At 54.7% G+C, this 20,358-nt stretch overlaps 8 protein-coding genes across 8 annotated transcripts; 4 read left to right on the top strand and 4 right to left on the bottom strand.

Moving 5' to 3' along the window:
* Positions 1-134: 134 nt before the first annotated feature.
* On the bottom strand, positions 135-1,526 carry CH63R_05238 (Major facilitator superfamily transporter; the record flags this gene model as incomplete). Its single annotated transcript, XM_018300213.1, has 1 exon — positions 135-1,526. One exon carries the CDS (start codon positions 1,524-1,526, stop codon positions 135-137), a length of 1,392 nt encoding a protein of 463 aa, XP_018161459.1.
* Positions 1,527-6,275: 4,749 nt separating this feature from the next.
* CH63R_05239 (Nucleoside-diphosphate-sugar epimerase) lies at positions 6,276-7,139 on the top strand (the record flags this gene model as incomplete). Its single annotated transcript, XM_018300214.1, has 2 exons — positions 6,276-6,535; positions 6,632-7,139. The coding sequence occupies 2 exons, from the start codon at positions 6,276-6,278 to the stop codon at positions 7,137-7,139; spliced, it is 768 nt and encodes a 255-aa protein (XP_018161460.1).
* Positions 7,140-8,164: 1,025 nt separating this feature from the next.
* Positions 8,165-8,726, top strand: CH63R_05240 (uncharacterized protein; the record flags this gene model as incomplete). The annotated part of the gene is made up of 2 exons (XM_018300215.1): positions 8,165-8,245; positions 8,298-8,726. The coding sequence occupies 2 exons, from the start codon at positions 8,165-8,167 to the stop codon at positions 8,724-8,726; spliced, it is 510 nt and encodes a 169-aa protein (XP_018161461.1).
* A 464-nt stretch (positions 8,727-9,190) lies between these two features.
* CH63R_05241 (uncharacterized protein) lies at positions 9,191-9,697 on the bottom strand (the record flags this gene model as incomplete). Its single annotated transcript, XM_018300216.1, has 1 exon — positions 9,191-9,697. The coding sequence occupies one exon, from the start codon at positions 9,695-9,697 to the stop codon at positions 9,191-9,193; it is 507 nt and encodes a 168-aa protein (XP_018161462.1).
* Positions 9,698-10,452: 755 nt separating this feature from the next.
* On the bottom strand, positions 10,453-10,950 carry CH63R_05242 (uncharacterized protein; the record flags this gene model as incomplete). The annotated part of the gene is made up of 1 exon (XM_018300217.1): positions 10,453-10,950. The coding sequence occupies one exon, from the start codon at positions 10,948-10,950 to the stop codon at positions 10,453-10,455; it is 498 nt and encodes a 165-aa protein (XP_018161463.1).
* Positions 10,951-11,602: 652 nt separating this feature from the next.
* Positions 11,603-14,024, bottom strand: CH63R_05243 (Het domain containing protein; the record flags this gene model as incomplete). Its single annotated transcript, XM_018300218.1, has 2 exons — positions 11,603-13,293; positions 13,346-14,024. 2 exons carry the CDS (start codon positions 14,022-14,024, stop codon positions 11,603-11,605), a joined length of 2,370 nt encoding a protein of 789 aa, XP_018161464.1.
* A 3,096-nt stretch (positions 14,025-17,120) lies between these two features.
* CH63R_05244 (Short-chain dehydrogenase) lies at positions 17,121-18,144 on the top strand (the record flags this gene model as incomplete). The annotated part of the gene is made up of 3 exons (XM_018300219.1): positions 17,121-17,184; positions 17,237-17,848; positions 17,927-18,144. 3 exons carry the CDS (start codon positions 17,121-17,123, stop codon positions 18,142-18,144), a joined length of 894 nt encoding a protein of 297 aa, XP_018161465.1.
* Positions 18,145-18,671: 527 nt separating this feature from the next.
* Positions 18,672-19,538, top strand: CH63R_05245 (Phosphotransferase enzyme family protein; the record flags this gene model as incomplete). The annotated part of the gene is made up of 1 exon (XM_018300220.1): positions 18,672-19,538. One exon carries the CDS (start codon positions 18,672-18,674, stop codon positions 19,536-19,538), a length of 867 nt encoding a protein of 288 aa, XP_018161466.1.
* Positions 19,539-20,358: the final 820 nt, after the last annotated feature.

Genomic DNA, 20,358 nt, shown 5'->3' on the forward strand with positions numbered 1-20,358 from the left:
GAGGGGGGCAGAAAGGGGAAAGAAAATATTATAAACTCGTAAACATCGTCATCGTCTTGGGTATCGCGTTTTCTTTCTTGTTCATCCTCTCTCCTTCTTTCTTCTTTCTTTTCTTTCACACTCTTCCCACTCTCTCAAACGCTCTCGACCCAGTCGTCCGTCTTCTTCTTCTCGGCCGCGTTGTCGACGATGGCCTCGGCCTGGGCCTGCTTATTGTCCTTGACGCGCATGATCTTGCGGCCGTGGCGGAGCCAGTGGAAGGTGGCGTAGCCGACGACGTAGGTGAAGCCGACGAGGGGCACGATGTAGGAGATGCGGATGCCGGCGGCGTCACCGATGGCGCCCTGGATGGGCACGAAGACGGCGGCACCGGCGACGGCCTGGACCATGATGCCGGCGCCGCGGCGGGTGTGGCGGCCGAGGTTGGCGGTGCCGAGGGTGAAGAGGACGGGGTACATGGGCGCCTCGAAGAAGAAGATGGTCATGAGCACGCCGACGGAGGCGGTGCCGGAGCCGGCGGAGCAGTAGGCGGTCAGGGCGATGGCACAGGCGGCGTAGAGCATGAGCAGGAAATCGGACTGGAAGACGGTGGCCAGCGCGGTGGCGACGAAGCGGCCGACGGTGAAGATCATGAGGGCGAAGGACAGGAAGTTGGAGGCCTGCGGGGTGCTGAGGCCGCCGTTCTCGTGGGCGTAGTTGATGAACCAGGTGGCGACGGTGACCTGGGAGCCGACGTAGCAGAACTGGGCGATGAAGGCGAAGATGAGGTTGTACTGCTTGTAGATGGGGCCGTGGCCGACGGGCTCGCCGAGGGCGTCGGTGTTGGCCGCGCCGGAGGACTCCTCGAGGGCCTCCTCGCTGACCTCGGGCAGGCGGGCGAAGAAGAAGAGCACGGCGACGGCGACGCCGGCGCACGAGACGGCGAGGTAGACGTACTGGACGTTGGTCAGGGAGTTGGCGTTGTCGCCCTCGAAGAAGAACTTGGAGGCGATGAGGGGCCCGATGAAGGAGGCGACGCCGTTCCACGACTGGCAAAACTGCAGGCGGGCCGAGGCGGTCTCGGGCTTGCCGATGACGACGGCGTACGAGTTGGCCGAGGTCTCGAGGGTGGCGAGGCCGCAGGCGATGACGAGGGTGCAGGCGCAGAAGCCGCCGAAGATGGCGCGCTTGTTGTCGGTCGAGAGGGAGGCGTGGGCGACGGGCCAGAAGAGGATGGCGCCGAGCGAGTAGAGGCCGAGGCCCATGAGGATGGTGAACTTGTAGCCGCGGCGCTTGAGGACCTCGGCGGCGACGGGCGAGAAGAGGAGGTAACCGCCGCCAAAGTACATGACCTGCAGGCCGGTGGACTCGAGCTTGCTGATGCCGAGCACCGTCTGGAAGTGCTTGTTGAGCACGTCGAGGAGGCCGTAGGAGAAGCCCCAGAGGAAGAAGAGGGAGATGACGAGGGAGAGGGGGAAGATGAGGGCCCGGCCCGTGAGGTAGCCGCCGGACACGGCCGGGGCCGAGATGGGAGCACCACCAGCCATTGTGTGATGAAGTCTTGGAAACTGGTGAGTGTTTTGTGGTTGTGGTTGTGGTTGTGGTTGCGGTTGTGTGGTTGAAGTGGTGATATAAGAGGAAGCTTAGGAAGCAAGAAGAGAGGAAGATGGATGATACAGGGTGTATAAGTCCTTCCTGAGCTGGCAAAGAGATGGCTGCCCGAGCTGTAAGTGATGATAGAGATAAACCAAACCGAAACTCTTTCCAGTCCGGGGAAAGGAGCACCTTTTTATCCAAACACGTTCACGACATGATCTGTGATATTCTCCTCTAATTCCCCCACGGGCAAAGGCCGGGATGCGGGATAGTTCCTCCTCTCCCCCGTCCATCCACCCCCGGTGTCATTCCCCATGGGTTGGCAGCTTCGCTTGGATCACTTCTGGACCTGGTGCCTCTCCTCTCTCCGCTAGCGTCCATGTTTGACGTGGGTGAGACTGAGATGGGACCGGGGGGCCGGGGGCCGGCTCGTAACCTGTTGGAGAACTGGAGATGCTCTCCAGTCTCTTCTGGTCTCCAGGGGGGTGGTGGGCGGCGTGTACGAACGAACCAGACCGACGGAACAAGTAGAAAGAAACTGACGCCAGGCCCCCGGTCCCAGCGAGTCGAGATGCCAAGGAGACGATAGCCAAGGCCCCCCCTCCCTCGCTGCACAGGAAGAAGAGCCTAGCGCGGACCGGGGGAGGGAAGGGTGTTGGAGGCCAAGAAACCGAGCCGGTTTGCCACGAAGAGTGCAGACGGGCAGAAGACCGACCCGTGTCGGTCTCGGGCATCTCTCACGAACTCTCCACAATACGGCCGGTCGCACATTCTCTCGCTGATTCTCGCGGCGGCACCCCCCCCTCCCCCCCGCTACCTAGATTTCTCGCGGGGTTGAATGGGGAAAGGCGTGGGGTAGAGGAAAGGGACGGAGAAGGGATGGGCGAGCTTGGCATTTGCGCTTCTTCTTTTTTTTCTTTTCCAATATTGATAGCGGCGCGAGACCCCTGCCGACTTTGACCATGCGGCCAATGGTCAGGAGCCTCCGGCGTCAATGCCGGGGCGACCGTCATGCCTTGTTGGGTAAGCTGCTAGAAGCTTGTTGGAACGTTGTTGACGGGCGGCTGGGCGAGAGAAGGCCAGCCGAGTCGGCTGCATCACTTGCTTGGCGTGCCGGTAGTTTGAGCGAGCTGATCTCCTGGGTGGCGTTTGTTGAGAATGCAGTGCAAGTCAAGTCGGGTGGATGGTGTGTGTGGCGTTCTCGGTGAGAGAGAGTCGATGTGCTTCTGAGAAGCCGGGCGCGGGATATTCAAAACAAGCTTGTTTGGCGGGTGATGGTCATGATGCCCGGGGTAAGGTGGTATGGACAGGTTTGGCACTAAGCAGTAAACAGGCACAACCGACTTCGACTGGCCCCATGTGCCTGTTGATCATGGATGGCGTCGGTTCCACACATGTGAGTGAGTGAGTGAGTGTGTGTGTGTGGTGTGTACAGAGTAGTATGATGTATACATCGTAGTGTGTAGGCGTAAGCTCGCCGCGTGGGAGGCCGTCGATGAGTCGATAGTAAGACGCAATATGCGCCCTCCAGCAGATTCTGCAGCCTGCTTCCCTGTTGGTGGTTCGAGTCGGATCCTCCCAAGATGGGGAGGAAGAGCCTCCACAACTGCTCCTCTCCTCTCCCCCAGTCTCCATAGTACTTGGTTTAGTAGTGAACGGCTGGGGAGAACCCCATGGGCAGTCAGTAGTCAGTCAGTTGGGACCTTGGCTTGAAAGTTTGAACAGCGGAGATGGATGGTCAGATATCCCTCACAAGACCTTGTTTGCGGGCGCACAGATGCCTCTCGCTGCTGGTGCCCACTCACTCATTCTGTGCCATGCCATGCCTCACTGCGGTGGGGAGCTCGCATAGGAGTTTGATTGATTGATTGATTAGACTGATTAAGTGAAGACTCACCGGGGACTTTTCTTTCCCCCATCAAGACAGCAAGGAACGTGGGAGGATACGCTGCTCGTTAGCTTACCATCCGTCCACTCCACGTTCACATGACCATTCATTCCATGGCAGATACGAATGGCGTCGCCCATGCTGAGCCTCACTCTCTCTCAGTCTCGTCTCCCTCGCCCCCAGTGCCCACCCACGGCTCGGAGAAGCTCCCGCGGGGGGGGGGGGGGGGGGGGGGCGTCGTACGTTCCCCAGACCTGTCTGGAGGCGTCTGGATCCCGCCCACCCCGGCAAAACAGCAAAACAGTTTGGGGGAGAGGGGGTTATTCCCCAGCCGCCATAGTATAAGGTCGACCGTAGACTTGGTCCAGTCAGTACCATACCATGTAGGCCTTCCCGCCGGTCTCTGATGGACCCTGGATGGATGGATGGATGGGAGGAGGGGGCGCCAGTCCGAGCAGAGGGGGCGTCCAGGCCACAACAGTCGCTGTTAGCGTTACAGGACGCGCTCCACTCCATCGGGCCGTTACTCGACGCCATCAGCAATTTTGCATGCCAGATCCACGCGCATGGCTTGGCCTCGACCGCGTCTGACTCGGACTGGGAGCGCGGCCACGTGCCACATCTCGCTTCCCTCATGGCGGGGAGCTCTCTACTTCTTCTTCTTCGTCTGTTGGGGCACCATTTGGGCGAGACGGTAACGTAAATCACATCATTCACTTCTCATGACGCACTTGTTCGGACGATAACCCCGACGGCAAGGTGGTCTCGACTGATGGACAGGGCGCGCACACAGCAGCCAACAGTCCTCCTCATCCATCGGAGAAGAGCTCCCACAGCGCTGACAACCTTTTTCTCCTTTTATTTCCATTTTTCTTCTCCTGGGCCGGTTGAGGGTTTCATGGATTCATCGTCGCAGGAATCCGCTTGCAGTTGCCCAAAGGCGACTTCCATTCATCATGCGATCGAGCACGCGAGGTTCGTCGCAGAGCCGCCTCGCCGGGGGGGAGGGGTTCTCGATGGGTATCCCCTGCCTGCATCAATGCTCAGGGTCGCGTCGGGAAACTGAGAACACGCGGGCCTTTCGGAGTGAGGCCGGCAATGAAGGCAATAGAGAAAGAAAAGAAAAACATCAACCCCGGATTTTTCCAGAGTTGTCGGTTACTGACCGACTTGCTGGTTCCCGGCATGTCCCTGCCCACGACACTCACCAGCCGAGCGAGCCCAAAGGTTGATCTCGCGGCCGCTGCATGCAACGCACGTGTCTCGGTTGGATCAGTACCGCACGGATGGCGGGCAACGGTCATATTACCTCAGTTATCGGCACGTAATCAATAAGACGCTGCTGCATGGGCTTGTGGGCGTGAGGATATACTCCAGAATATACGCGGGCGGGCGACGCTGGGCACGGCGGCATCGTGAGCCGACACAGATCGACGTGGTCCATCACCCACCCACCCACCGCAAAGCGGCCCGGATACCTGGGTCGCGTCGCGTCGCGCCGTCAACGATGACCACTGTGGTTCGTTGACTCGCTCCGTCCCGCGATGCTGGCCGTTCACTCTCTTTGACTTCGCTTGGATCGCCAGCTGTTGCAGTCTGGCTGTGGCTGGTTGTAGTGAACCTGGTCTGCTGCTGGCCCAAAGTCGGGCACCCCAAATTGCCGTAGTCCAGTCAATGGACTGACTGAATGCCTTTATTGGCCAATTGATACTGCATTGAGCCCTACGTAACCCGAATGCTATTCCTAGCTCCGAAGTAGGAATGGTGAGGAAAAGGAAACGCGGCGTTGGCCGAAGGAGAAAAGGCTAGCCGTCTAATAGGTTCAAAGATGCAACGTTTAGTTAGTAGGTGGCCCCAGACTGGACCTCACTAAGCTCACTCTTACTGCGGCGCGTGTTCTCTCACTCATCGCCACCATGAGGTTTCTCGTCCTCATTTGAGATGAAGTCAACCAGAACTGATGACGGACTACAAGACACGTGCCGCCCACCAGCGACGACTTGCAGTGGTTCAGGGTGCCTTCGAGAGACATGGGTTGACAGATGAGAGAGAGCGCGCGCGCGCGCAGGCTTTCCATCCGGCCAGTTATCTGGACGCTTAATCTCCTGCCTACCGCCTGCATCATCCAGGCCTCCAACGGACGCGCACTCACTGTCCCAAAATTTGGGCATCGAGACAAGAGGCACAGAAGTTCTGACAAATTGGGAAGTCCAGTCGTTGAAGATGACTTACCCTCTACCCCCGTCTCGTTCGAAAGACTCGGTGCTGCTGTATGTATGGCCACTGCGTCAGCTCACAGGTGCCTAAGAGTCAGCATTCACCCGAACCCATGCATCATTGCCGTTCGGGGTCGGATGAACGCCATGAAGAAATCCGGCGGGAGCTTTTACTGTGCCTCTTTTGAACGGGGTTGAAGCCCGAAACTGGTCCAATGAGCCTTGCCGAACGTATCTCACAATGGCGCCACAGGCGTTCCGGGTGCGTGCGGGTGCGTGTGCGTGGCGATAGTGCTAACTCCGGGCACCGTCTCCGTTGCAAATCACAAATTGCACACGGCTTACCTCCGGTAAGAGTGGGTAATTCCAGTCCGCTAGGCGGCCGCATCGTCCGCGTCGTCCAAGATGACGATGCTCCGTGCCGTGAATAAAGGTCGGACACGCTGCTGGCAGTAATGCCGACTGCCTCACACTCTCTCCCTCAGTCTCTTTTGCCTTCGAAATCCATCCATTCATCAATCCATCCATCCATCACGTATCTCATAACCGTGCTCTGTCAGACAGAGACAAGACTTCCCAGTCCAGTCTCCCACATCATGCATCTCATCCTCACCGGCGCGACCGGCCTCGTCGGCTCGGGCGTCCTCGACGCCATGATCAAGATGAAGGACGTCACAAAAATATCCATCCTCAGCAGGAGACCGATCCCCATGGCCGACGACGCCAAAGACCCTCGCATCAACGTCATCATCCACAAGGACTTTGAAAGGTACGACCCGGAGCTGCTCGACAAGCTCAGGGGCGCCAACGGTGCCGTGTGGGCGCTGGGCATCAGCCAGAACAAGGTCAGCAAGGAGTAAGTATCACCTTTTCCTCGGAGGGGGGGGTGGCGTATGGGCGGTATAGGCGAAAGCGCACCCGCAAACCTGCTCACGCACGCGCGCCAACGCAGGGACTACGTCAAAATCACAAAGGACTACGCCCTCGAAGCAGCAAAGGCCTTCGCCGACCTGCCACCAAAGGACGAGCCCTTCCGCTTCGTCTACGTCTCGGGCGAGGGCGCGACCCAGCAGCCGGGCCGCTTCAGCGCCATCTTCGCCCGCGTCAAGGGCGAGACGGAGACGCTCCTCTCCGAGATGCGCGCCGCGAACCCGCGCCTGCGCGCCGAGTCCGTCCGCCCGGCCTTTGTCGACCGCGCCCACCACGACGCCATCAAGCCCTACGCGCCGAACCCGGGCGTGCTGTACAACCTGATGAACGCCTACCTGGGCCCGCTGACGAGGACGTTCCTCCCTTCGTTCGTCAGCCCGACCGAGGTGCTGGGGAGGTTCATGACGGAAATGGCCATGGGTAAGTTCGACGACGGGCTGGCGGCCGGTGGGAAAGGGGTCATTACGCTGAATGGCGGGCTGAGGATCGTGGAGAACGTTGGATTCAGGAGGTTGGCCGGTTTGCCATAGTGTGTGTGTGTGTGTGTGTGTGATGCCCGTAAGGGATCATGGCGGTCGGTAATGTGTAAGAGTTAGCTGTATGAATGTGTAAACATTATTCAAAACGTTTGGTTTCAACCACGGCTTGGTTCACCAAGCGATGCAGCGACGTTCGTGGCAAAGTGGTGAGTGATTGGAAAATGGGAAACACAGAACTTTCTATATAATATTCCTTTCTTGGGTGTCATGTCATCAACGAGCTTCCGCTCGGCCCAATGGTCTAGAGGTATGATTCGCCCTTCGGGTTTCACGATCCGTGTGCACAGCACATTAATTGGGCGAGGCCCCGCGTTCGAATCGCGGTTGGGCCCACTCTTTTTCGGTTTTGAAGACCTTTGCAATTGGGTTTCTTTTTCACCATCGCTGGTAGATGGCGCATTTCATTGGTTTTGAAGAAGAGACAAGACCTGATGTTGAGTGTAAAGCAAAGGAGAAATGCGATGTCAGCCACATTGCGGGGGCGGCGTATGTGAACTGCACGAGCCACACGAGGCAATGTCATGTGAGCGCTGACTGTCTCACTGCTTCCTTCCTTCGTCTTGTATCTGTCGCTAAGAATAATCAACGACGTTGTGTTCTGAGTTTGTAGACACAATATCACTCATCTCGTCGCTCTCTGCATGTACCATAGTGGCCAATTAATACAAACTACCATCCATTTGAACGTCGATATGCTGAATTCTGTGGCTGTCTCGGTCGCTCTTGCCTCTCTGCTCCTGTCGCGACTGCCTCAGATGCTGGCTCGAATCAACCCCGGCGTGCGTCCTTCGCTCCTGCCCTTTGTAACATTACAAAAATGTGATACCGGTAACACTTTCTGAAGTCGTCTTCCCTCTGTTTTCCCCCTTCCTGTTCTTTTTTCCCGTCCAACCAGTATTTCCCATTTCCTTCTTTCTCACAGTCTACCACACCCCAGCTCCGAAGCGAGTTCAGTGCTCCGACAACCCAACCCAGATATCCTACACCCAGATTTCTTACCATCGTTTTGTCCGACCATGCCAAGAGAGACAGCCGCCGAATATCGGTACAAGCTTCGGGCCGTGGCCGAGGCGCTCGAGACCTGGGCCCAGACACCAGTAAGCATAGCACATGGCGTTGGCGGGCATCAATCAACTGACACATCAGTAGGACGGACAGAGATGGATGATTGCCAAGAAGAGGAGGTTTAGGAGATGGTTGAAGCGTGAATTTCCTCCTATTGAGGAGAGCTCAGCTGAAGAAGACGACCCGGACTCTGCCCAGGAAGAAGAGGCGAATGACGCCATCGGCAAGGAGCGCGCCAACCAAGGAGCGTGCAAGCCGAGCGCGTCTTCGCAAGATGCATCAGCCAACTCCGTCCCGGATGCAGACGACAAACTCCAAGAGATCTTCCGAGCGGCTGGCGACAAAATTCGAAAGGACACGGGCCAGAAGAACGCTGGCCAGAAGCACACGGCTGAAAGTGATGACGAGGACTCGGAAGAGGCAATTCGAGCGCAACTGAGTCGACAGAAGATGTTGAAAAAGAGGTTCGAACGTAAGAAGGCAAGATCCACCAAGAAGATAAAGAGCGTCTAGTGCCTTTGAGGCCCGAAACCAGCGCGCAGGAGCCCGACGACTCCGTGCTTCGAGTTTTCCTTTATCTTTCACGAAACACGGATACTCAAGGGAGAAGGTTCAACTGAGTCACAGATTGCATACGCAGATACGGAAAGTATGGAAAATAGAAACGAGGTGACGAACCTACATCCTTGTTCACGAGACCTAGGCAAACGCCCAGCTCAGAAGATGATGTGTGAAGACTCGAAGGGAACAGATGAATGAAGTGTTAAGTGAGTTGTTCATGCATGCTGAACAAGATCATCAACCCAAGTCTGAACACCGTCTATGGTACGGGTACGTGGCGTATCATTTATTGAGTTCATTTGTGCTGACGACTTGATGACATCCAGGCCGCCTTTCCAAGGATAGACTTCCGAAGCACTGCCCCCCAACGCGAACAAATCACTCTCTAGACTCGTAGGTATCCTCGAACTCTCTCTCTAGCCCATGTGTACTATTTCGCTCGATCTATACGTCTCCAAGATACCATCCTCCACGTCGTCGGCATAGTGCGGGGGCGTGGCGCTGTCGGAGTGGCGCCTCTCCCTCTCCTCCTCCTCGGCATCGTCATATGGCGGTACGTTGATGACAATCGTGTGATACGCCGGCGGCGGAGTGTCCCCGCGGAAATCAAGAAGCCCCCGCTCCATGGGCTCTTCCTCCTGGTGGAGAGGCGACGAGCCCCCGGCCTCGCGGCGCCTCCGCCGGCTGCCCCGGCCAGACCTCCCCTCCTCGGCCATGGCGCCGTAGTGGTCGTAGCACCCGTGGATGGAATGGGCGGCGAGACAGAAGAGGAGGAACAGGACGCAAAAGTACATAACGACGAACAGGAGGAGCCCTGAGAGGTCGAGCTCGGGTTCGGTGGCCGCGGGTCCCTGTGTGGTGATCTTGGGGTCCCGGATCGCGCCGTAAGAGGCTTGGCGGGTGAGGTCTGTTGAACCGAACATATTGTAGCCTTGCTTGATTTGGAGCCCTGGTATAGCGCGGCTTTGCGTAGGAGATAGATTGGGGCTTGGTTGGATGTTAACTGAAGCTTTCGGTAGCAGAGTGCCGGTGTTGGGCCGTTGGTTCGGGCACTGATGAAAGATGGTCCCAGCACGACGGCGTTGAGATGATTTCCCTGGCCCCAATGGGATTGAAGACAAAGAGACGTTTGGCAGTGTCCTTCTCCAGACTTGCGAACAGCTCCATGGTGCGGACGAGACCCTGCCGCCTGTTTTGTGCAGAAGTATGATGCTGTCTCCGATGTGCGTGTCAAGCTTTCATGGGGCAGCCCTAAAGGTCTCGGTCAACCCGTGGCAGGCTGCCACAGTTGGAAGTCCCGCCAGTCAGAACAGAGTGTCGAATAAACATGGGACATTCGATTGATCGTGGGCGAGTTTAACGGGCGAGTGCTGGGCATCCATCAAGGCAGACGATCCGGGTTCAGTTGTTGAGCGGGACAACCACACTCGGTGTAAAACCTTTCGCTAGCGACTTCTCCAGGTCCTTGGAGGACTTTTGCCAGGTTCACTAAGTCTTCACACACTTGAAGCTTTTTACGATTGCCAAAATTGCCGGGGTGAATCGTGGTTGACGTAAATTTGAAGCTAATCAGCCACCTCCCGTGCTCCCATCTTCGCTTGCTCTCTGCCTTGTTCCTGGGTCGTCCAACTCAACAAATGTGAAATTTGGTCTTTTTCCGTTCATATTTGCCCAAAAGCTAGTCCGTGTCGTGATTTGGTTCGTCAAAAAACGTCTCATACGTGGTCATGTCAGACCCCGTAGATGCGCCGCTGGAGTCGCTCGTCGACGCCTCGGAGGCCCTCTGCCCCTCCCACCTCGCCTCCCGATCCTCGCCGTCGATGAAAATCGACTGGTGTAGCATGAAGGTGAAGACGCCGGCTGCAAAGCCGAGGCAGGAAAGGATTGCGATAACTGCGACGATCGCCCAGGCGAAGATGTAGAGGACCAAGGCCCCAATCTCGTAATAAGTATCGATGAGCATGTTTATCGAGTCCAGGGACTGCTTGTTGCGTGTTTGAGTGAACGAGGGTTTCGACGGTACTTGAGATGTTGCTGGGTTCTCTTTCGATTGCGAAGGTTTGAAACGTACGGCTGCGTAGGGTCGCTTGAAATGATATCGGTGCAGCAATCGTTTCTTCAGATGAGTTGTGTAGGAGATGGAATGTTTGCTCTTTTGGGTGGTTGGAGGAAGCATAGGGTCTTATTTCTATATGAAAAAGTTGAACCATCTCCGAAATGACAACGACCAAACGAGTCTCGTGGGGGGGACCAGACCATAGACAATCACTTCTGGCACTCACCGGAACGAATTTGTTTTACTTTTTGAAAAGAATTTGAGTCGGGTGATCAGTCGGCTCACCTTAAGGCTTGTTCGATGTCCATAGCTAGAATGCCTGCAGGAATTGAATGGTCTCGCAAGGTACCGTCGTCGCATCGCGTGAATGTATCAATCTCCTGTAGTTCGACAAAAACCGCCAAATGCGGTACTGCTAAGGCGTGTCTGTAGGCCAGATGAAACAGCAAACATCTTCTGCGACAGAGCCGGAAGGCGTGGGAGTAATTTCAAAGTGAAGACTGAGAGATTAGGATAGCAAAGATTCGAGATGTGCCAATAATGAGAACCCGCAAGCACGGCTTTCGGCTCGGAGCTTTGCTTGTGAGAACGCCCGAATAGGAAGATAAAGTTAGGAAAACAATGGGGGGTTTCCTAACATATTGCAACTCTCAGCTTCAAAGAACATTTAGGCCTGTGTCCCTTTTCTTCCAAGAGGCTACTAAAAGCGTACAAAGCAATACACGAATGCTACCGATGTACGGGATGCCCAACTGCGATCGAATTCATGCAATCAAATCAGTACAACCTCCTGAACATTCCGTTCCCAGAGACTCCTCAGTTGAGCTCGATACCCCAAAGCTGACGCCTCCAGAGCAGGATCTTCAGCGTAACTTTGTTCGCTTGGCTCTGGCTGCTCGTTCTCTGTGTGGAACCACCCAACACGAGAGTATCTGCCATACCCTTCCTCTACCACAAGTAGACCTTCGATGATCGAGCGGCCCGTGTTGACAATCACCAACACGCTTAACAGACACTGGGAACCGGTACTCAGCCTTGGATCATTCAGATAATCGAGCTGTACCGGCATCTCCCGACGTCCCAAGATCACAACCAGGACGCCTCTATTGCCCACCGAAGGCGGCGTAACAGACATCAGGAGGCCGCGAAGGCGAAGCTCCCCCCCTTTAACCTCGCCAAACGGCGCATTTGGAGACTCAAGCTCCAAGTCGTGACCCAGTATCTCAAAGTCCGCATCCTTTTGCTTCTTCAGATGCGGGTTTGTCCATGTGACCTGGCCGTTGAGCGACGCCCAACTCCACGACGGCCGAGGCATGGTGCCAGGCACAGGATGCGGGAAAGGGACTTGGAGGTGACGGGGACCCGACGCTGCCCAGACCAGGCCTGCTGGTAAATCCGATTTCCAGAGCCCACAGACGTATTCATCTCTCAGAGCTGTGGCAAACCCCTTGGCTATACCCGATATGGCAGGTAGTCGGTCGTTCTCGTACGACAGGTTGCGTGTGCAGTAGGTATCCACGAGTTCATACCAATACAGTAGAAGTTCGCTGGCCTCGGGCAGGGCACTGCGGGTGTGGCCAAGAATTGCCATGACGTCCGAGAACGTTTCTTGCTCGGCGTACGAGTACCCGGGATGCATGTGTGCCTTGCCACCAACCCAGCCGTCGCAGTCTTGAATCACTGTGTTGCCGCAGTAACACGTCCAAGTGGTCTGATTCCCGAGATACTGAAGTCGACGTCCAGAAAGGAGGAACTCCTGAAACGTCCACGCTCTTGTGTACCATGGCTCTACCGTGTCGAAAAGCCACGGTGTGAGATACAACGGCGACTTGAAGTACGACTTTCTCCTTTTTCCATGCGCCTCTATCTTGAATGCGGGCAGAGGGTGGCGGGATGGGCCGGTGAGTCTTCCCAAAGTCGGGGGCCGTTTGCTGAGAAATCCCTGCTTTTCATCCTTTGCGGCAGAAGCAATGATTGTAAAGGTGGCTTCTCGGTAGATGTCGCCCATCTTGCCGAGCTCCTTGGCCTTGAAATGCTTATCATCTTGGATGATGCAGAGTGCGTCGATCCAAAGGTACTGAAACTCGAGCTCCCTTGCGACATGAACCGCGTCCTGAATAGTCAAATCAAGTTCTTGCACACTCAGGCCAGAGATTAGCTCCGTCTTATTGCTCTTGTTCAGCATGATCTTTTGCTTCCCTACGCCCCAGCAATATGATAGCGCAATGTAGCGCTCTCTCATCAAGGCGGGTATTGAGACCAGCCTTACCTCCTTTAGATCAGAAACGTCGAGAAGGAAAGACGGCATGGAGCTTGGTAGTTTTTCGATGCCGCAGTGGTGGTCGAACTCGCACTTTCGCAACCACTGTTTGACAAGTTCCGTCGTATCTCGGCTCGCCGGCGTCAGGTTGACAGGCGCGCCGACATATGTCTGAGTGACATCTCCAAAGTCTCCTAGCGTTGCTGTTCAGCATGGTACTGTACGTGATATCTCTTGTGGCAAAAGACATGATACCTGGAAGCCCCAATGCAAAGAAAGACACCCAAAAAGACACCCACTGAAACCGAAGCTTGTGGTATCGCACGCCTTTTGGATGGGGAGGCATGGCGATGTTGATGTCCACCTTTGCCGACCGCTGATCATAACCTCCAGGATTGAAGCCATCCACGTTTGTGTAGGCCATGAGGATCTGCACAAAGTCGTCGGACACGTCGGTAGAAGCCATTCCCATCTCAGACGAGCTACGCGCCGCAGCACGCCAGGGCAACACCCTCATCAGGTCTCCCAGCCGGCGATACTCTTCTTCCGCCTCTGTCCCGATGGAGGCGGCGAGGTTTTCATAGTGGGTGCTGGACCACCTTGCGTGGTGCTTCTGCTCGTCGTACTCAACATTGACGCATGCTTGCTCCAGTCTCACTTTGCAATCCTCAAAGTCGAGTCGGTCTTGAATCATGGCCCAAAACATACAGCCGGATGCTTTCATGCGTTTGATTTCCCCCTTTCTGGTGTTGATCCTGCAAAAGTCCTTTTTCTTGATCCATTGCCCGGATTCTGGGAGGGGCTTGATCTTGAGAACGCTGCACTGGTCGCATGCATGAGCCTTGGCGTCGTCTTTCACCACCTGCCGCTTCAGACGCAATATCTCCCAGTCGATGTCTGAAGGCGCAGTCTTTCCTGACTTCTTCGTTCTCATTTCATGTGTCTTTCCGGATTGATACGCGTCTCGTGGAAACGGTGTTTCGTGGATCAAAGTGCCGAGTGGTCCTCGAGGTGTTGCTCGGTCAACAATGTTTCGCAATGCGATGCAAGTCTTCAACGAGACGCCGGAAAACACAGCATGACCGATGCCCCAACTTTGACACACGAAATAAAACATGGGAGACTGCCTGACTTTTTATAGACTTGATAGATCAGGCTGCGGGAATCTTGGCATGCAGTTGGAGGCCAGCTTGGCTGCATGTAATTGGGTGAAAGGATCGTGAACGCACCATTTAGCGTCATGACATTGCGGCACTTTCAACCTTGGCTTTCTTACGGCCTACTGTCTCGCTTTCCCAAGTTCTCTTTTGTTGGTATTAGCCAATCATTCAAGAGATATTCATCCATCCGGTTGTTAGAGTCAACTATTCCATGCTGGGGACCGAGGGAACCAGGTCTCATGGGCGCAGAAACTCGGCGCTGACTGTAGACCTCACTTCCCACCGGCATAAAAGCATGAAATTTCAGTTGTGGATGATTTTACAGAGCTTTATAACAAGGGCACATGCCAAAATTGCCTTGTAATTTAATACAGTTCTTGAAGCGACAGGAGGCCCTGCCACTTGATGGAGAAACAGGGACTTCACACTTCCGACCTGAAGCTGAATGGTGACTGGGGCAGCAACTAGTGCCTAGAGAAAGCAGAAAGATAGACAGGTAGTTCCTTTTGAGAGAAGCATGCAGGCTGTGATAGCGTTAAACCACTACTCGAGGCGTTAAGATATCCCAGTCCATGCGTTTATTCAAGGAGGTGATGTAAGGTGCCGCGAAGTCTTTGACTAGCATTCTTCAGAAAGCCCTCCGCTGATTGTTGTTTGCTGCGTTCAACATACCGAAGCGCAGCCCGGATCAAGTAGGGGTAGCTTGGGGGGGTACAGATTCGGGAGCTACCATGGGGGCCATCATGAACATCTGCGATGTCGAGGACGATGTTGGTTGCGGTATTGAGTGTAACCCTGGCACATTCCTGCCACCCCCTTATTGACTGCAGTCCCACCGCCGGTGTCACGGCAGGCCAGTCAAGAATGTGTAAGTAGAACGTAAATGAGACTCTGCTATCTGTTATGATCAGGCCACAGTGTACAATGAAACCGTACTGACCTCAGTGTGACGGCTATTGCTTCGCAGAGAACGACACCTTGACACTGGCCTTGCTGCAGGAGAAGAGCGAGTAATTCTTGAATCTTGGTATGCAGACCAGCTATTTCGGCCAATCTCATATCTAACTGTGATGTTTTGAAGGACGAAAGAACTTGATCAAGGATCCATATTGCTTGGGCAATTCTTCCAAAGGGCCCAATCGACAAAGATCCTGAGTCTGATACTTCTAAGGAAGATTCCAAAGATAGCTTGGGGGCATGATCGATCCCTTCCGAAGCTCGCGACTCGACCGGTAGCTGGGCTTGGGTATCCGGTACAACGGTCAACAGGGGCTGCTCCGCAACTGTCAATTCGGAGAAGAACAACCTGCCTCAAGGCACGTTAGTTCGTAAACAAAAATGCTTACAGTAAGGAGTAACCGATCTACGACCGAAAGATGCTATACCTTTCGTAAATGACAATTGCCCACCAGGTATTGAATGCTTCTTTGGCGTGGGCGCAAGGGTGTAGGTTCGTCCCCAGAGCATCTGCTGGTGGCATGTTGAGGTCTTTAGCCGGCTGGGGCAATGTCCGATTATGGAGATGAAGGCGCAGACGATGTGCCATACGAATACAGCCAGCAATAGACACGAAAGCCTGGTCAGGCTCGCCTTCGGAGTATTCGTAAACTGCTAATAAGACACACGCCTGTATGAAGGAGATGGATGGCGGAAAGACGACTTGAATCTGCGCAAAGAGGGACTTTGTGACGAGGTAAAGGTGTTGTCGGTCTGGTGCTCGGCTTCTATTGCCACTTTCGCCGTGCCGAGACAGCCTCGAAGACGCATTTATGAGACATAAGCTCAGGTTCAGCGCGGAGCGACCAGCTGGGGGAGTTGATTCAACTATGGAGACGTCTTGCTCGAAGTGAGCCCTCGAAATGAAGGGTAGATAGCGATGGAGCCCCTGGAAGTATTGAGTGATAGCGTCGTCCAGTTGCAAGCCTGAATCTCGAATAACACGATGGACTTGAAGGCACAGGGTTGTTGCTGGCTCCAACAAGCTTGATTGTGACGACGATAGGCCGGGTAATACGAAAAAGGTTTGACTGAACGCCGGAGCCCGACGATCTTGTTTTCTTGGAGCAACGATAGTTCCGTATCGACAACTCAAGCGGTTCCTGTTGCAACGAGTCAGCCAGAGAGTACACTCGGGATGGCTCGATGTCTTGCCTTCTGCAATAGCCGCAATGAGGCAAACGCTTGTCACACTTCTTCTTACGAGTTTTGCAGGCTGTGCAGACCTGAGCGGCGTGAGTAGCCCTGCATCGGCCGTCGGCGGCCGACAACATGGCTTGAGTTCGAGGATGCACGCACGGAGCGAATCGACATTTGAAGCAAGTTGTTCTCCGAGAAGTCAATGAATCCCACTCATTGCGCGTGGAGCGTTACCGAACCGAGAGGGGGTTCTTCACCATGACAGAACGCCGCCTGGTCCGGCTCGTGGTTGATTTGTAACGCGTCTTGTTCACCCGTCATCCGTCAGCGTCATCCTTCTTCTTTTCGTCGGCCGCCGTCGGGACTTGCAGCCGCCGCTAGCTCACCCATGCAAGACAGTTACAAGGGTGGTATTGGTCCACTTTGATTTCGAGCCTGCATATCGAAAGCATATCGAACCATGACTGATCGGTACGGGAGCGCTGCCCGTCATCTCTTTGTCCTTGGATCCCGTTGCTGCAAGCCAAACCCAGGCACGGATGTGGCTGCAGGATGGTCTACACTACGGACGCCACCTCAGTTGTCCGGACATTCAGCACAGGGATTGGGGTATATAATGGCGAAGTCCGACAACAAACATTGAAGAGTGTCTGGATTGCGTTGTCTACCAAACCTCAGCACCGACCTCTCAACAGTAACGATCGCCGCTTTCTCGAATAGAAAGGACACCCAAGATGGACCCCAACGCCCTTTTCAGAGTCGATGGCATCGTGGCCGTCATCACCGGCGGAGGCACTGGTATGCTGCCTTCCGTGCTTCAGGTGGAGAATAGCATTAATCCTTTTACCAGGTATCGGCCTCACGATGGCCAGGGCCCTTGTCAACCAAGGCGCCGCCAAAGTATACATCCTCGGGCGTCGTCTTGAGGTGCTTGAAACAGCAGCCAAGGAGCACCCGAACCTGATCCCGCACCGGTGTGACGTTACCTCAAAGGAAGACCTCCAGGCCATTGTCGACCGCGTCACCAAGGAGGTCGGGTATGTCAACCTCGTCGTCGCCAACTCCGGCATTCTCGGTCCCTCGGTCCGGTACAACCCGTCCCATTCTGTTTCGGAGTTGCGGAAGACTCTCTTCACCGACTTCTCCATGGAGGAGATGACCGAGGTCCTGAACGTCAACATCACAGCCGCCTTCTTCACCATGTCGGCCTTCCTCGAGCTCCTCGATGCCGGGAACAAGAATGCGCTCAAGGGCGGCTTCGGCAGGCCTGACAAGGAAGGTAGCGACGTCGTGACCATCCAAAGCCAGGTCATCTTCACCAGCAGCATTTCTGCTTTCAGCCGACATTACGCTTCCACGCCTCCCTACCTGGCCAGCAAGACCGCGATCATGCAACTTACCAAGCAGGCCAGCAGCCAGCTGGGTAGACACGGCATCCGCGCCAACGGCATGGCCCCCGGATGTAAGTATACTCGCTGGATCATCAGGAGATCCCATTCGGAGACTGTAATTTTACAAGGGCTGACTAGATATCTTTCAGTGTTTCCTTCCGATATCGCCGCGGGACTGATTGGTGACCGTAAGCCCGAGAATGAGGGGCCTGACGACGCGAGGTTTATTCCTGCTAGGAGGTTCGGCGGTGACGAGGAGATGACTGGGGCAATTCTGTACCTTGCCAGCCGGTCGGGAAGCTACTGCAATGGCTCGATCCTGGTCACAGATGGCGGTCGGTTGAGCCTCATGCCCGGCACTTACTAGCGGTCATGGATGTTTCAGTCAAGCAGTGGTCATCAGACGATGCCTTGAATCTGTGAACCTCAACTTGAGCCACAGTATATCTTAGATGTTGCTGAAGCGGTTTGAACAGCTTGCAGCCTTGGCCACAAGATGCTTGAGCAGCACCCTGCGTTGGCACGAGTGGAACAGGCTCTCCTATCACCTGATCATCCCGACAAGCCTCGACACCTATGGCCATCGTATCTCGAGCACATACATTATAGTGTTCCACGTTGAAGAATCCAATCTTCTAGATTAGCCTGTTTGTAGTCTCTGATGCTTGTAGGGTCGTTTTCTATCTCAGCTGCTGCAAGGCAATGTACTGTAAGCAAACTTGAGGACCATGCATAGGCACTCCCAACAAGCACCCAAAGACCAAATATGTCGCCTTTCCAAGCTATAAATAGCGAGCCCCATGCGTCGTCCAGCGCTTACGGCACTTCTTTCTTCTCTTTCCTCACCAACGACAAACGCACTCGTGGCGCCAACGGCACAGGTCGCGATTCATCATGACTGAAACAGCACCGCCATACGATGTTCTGTTTTTAGACAGGTCGCAAAACCAGTTCCAGCCTCTGCCGACTCCAAACGACATTGATGGATCCGAAATTTTACTTCACGAGGCTACAGGTTGCCGACTTCTTCAAAAGCAGGGGTTCGTCGTCAAATTCGGCGTTCATGTTCACCCCATCGAGGGCCACAACATGCTTTACGTAGCAAAGCTCACGACGGTGCCGGTCCCCAAGCCATACGCCATCTACCAGCATCGAAAACAGCAGAAAGTAATCACGTACATCGTGATGCAATACGTAGCGGGTACGACGCTTGTTGACCTATGGGGCGGCCTAGACTATGCTCGGAAAACTGCAATCGCCATGACGCTCCGGACCTATTTCGATCAACTCCGACAACTGCCACACCCGGGCTACTTTGGCAACATTGAAGGCGGACTGCCACTCGACGGGATATTCTCTGCCACACGAGGCGCAACCGAGATCAAGACTCATTTTGCCACTGAGGAAGAATTCATCGAGGGCATCATTCAGATGCACTCCCTTGACACTGGCGAACGGATGGCCCCCAAGACTCGATATTACCGACATGTCTTACCGACGGTTCTTCGCAGTAGTAGCCCCCCCGTCTTCACTCATAACGACTTTCAGAGGAAAAACATCATGGTACAGCCTGATGGGACACTAGTCATCATCGACTGGGAGTTTGCGTCGTGGTATCCGACCTATTGGGAATATTCGACCGCCACGTTTGCGAACGGTGGTTGGAACGATGATTGGCATGACTACGTGCGCTTGGTCTTGGATGAGTACCCGAACCAGTCCCTTTGGTTGTCAGGCATAAGGTTGGAGATGTGGGGCTGACCGAGCGGGTTGGCGGTTGATATCGAGACCTAGCAAATGACATAGGTAAATCGGCACTTGGAGGAGGCGGCTCGATCGATATCCTTTTTGCCTACGTAGTTGGTGAAGATCCCTTCAGCACTGACTATAACATTAAGAAGACCGATGATTAGAGCTGGAGGTTTGCCTCAGTCTGAACACGTTCGGTGTTGGAGCGGCGTGTTCTTGCTAGTCTAGCACGCTCGCCGTGATGTTTCAGCCAGCGACTTGCTTGTTGCTTTAGGAAGTAATTGAGTTCTTGAACACGGTTCTTCAAAGAACGACCCCTATATTTCAACGATAGTGCTATATCTGCAAGCGTGGAGTCGATGTGAGGAGCGATGGCTGGACGCAGTGCCAGCCGAAGAGAGTTGAGAAAGGTAGCACCACAACCAAGGTCTTGAAGCACTTCTTCTTAAAGACGAAGGTTCTCTATGGATCCGGAAAAATACATCTGTATTTTGTATGTAGTATTAACAGCAAAAAAACTTGTTTCCCGGTGGGCCTGCACTGGCAGCAGGTGATTTGTATAGAGAACCTTGAGCACAAGCCCCAGCCACGTCTCCAAGCTTTTCTCAAGAATTCTCATGTTGACAGCCAAATCAGAAAGGAAGCAAGAGCGAAAGTTTACAGCAGCCTTGGTTGCGCAACTTTGAAGTCCGTTTGCACTTCCCGGGAGCAACCCCTTGGGACTTTGGATCAGTAATGAAGCTTCGCAGTTTCCCCGGTGCAGTAGGGCTTCGGCGAATGCGGAGTACCGTATAAGAAGGAGGTTTTCATGGTATAACGGAGATGATTCTGT

The sequence above is a fragment of the Colletotrichum higginsianum genome, chromosome 3, assembly GCF_001672515.1.
Source record: "Colletotrichum higginsianum IMI 349063 chromosome 3, whole genome shotgun sequence".
Classification (NCBI taxonomy): domain Eukaryota; kingdom Fungi; phylum Ascomycota; class Sordariomycetes; order Glomerellales; family Glomerellaceae; genus Colletotrichum; species Colletotrichum higginsianum.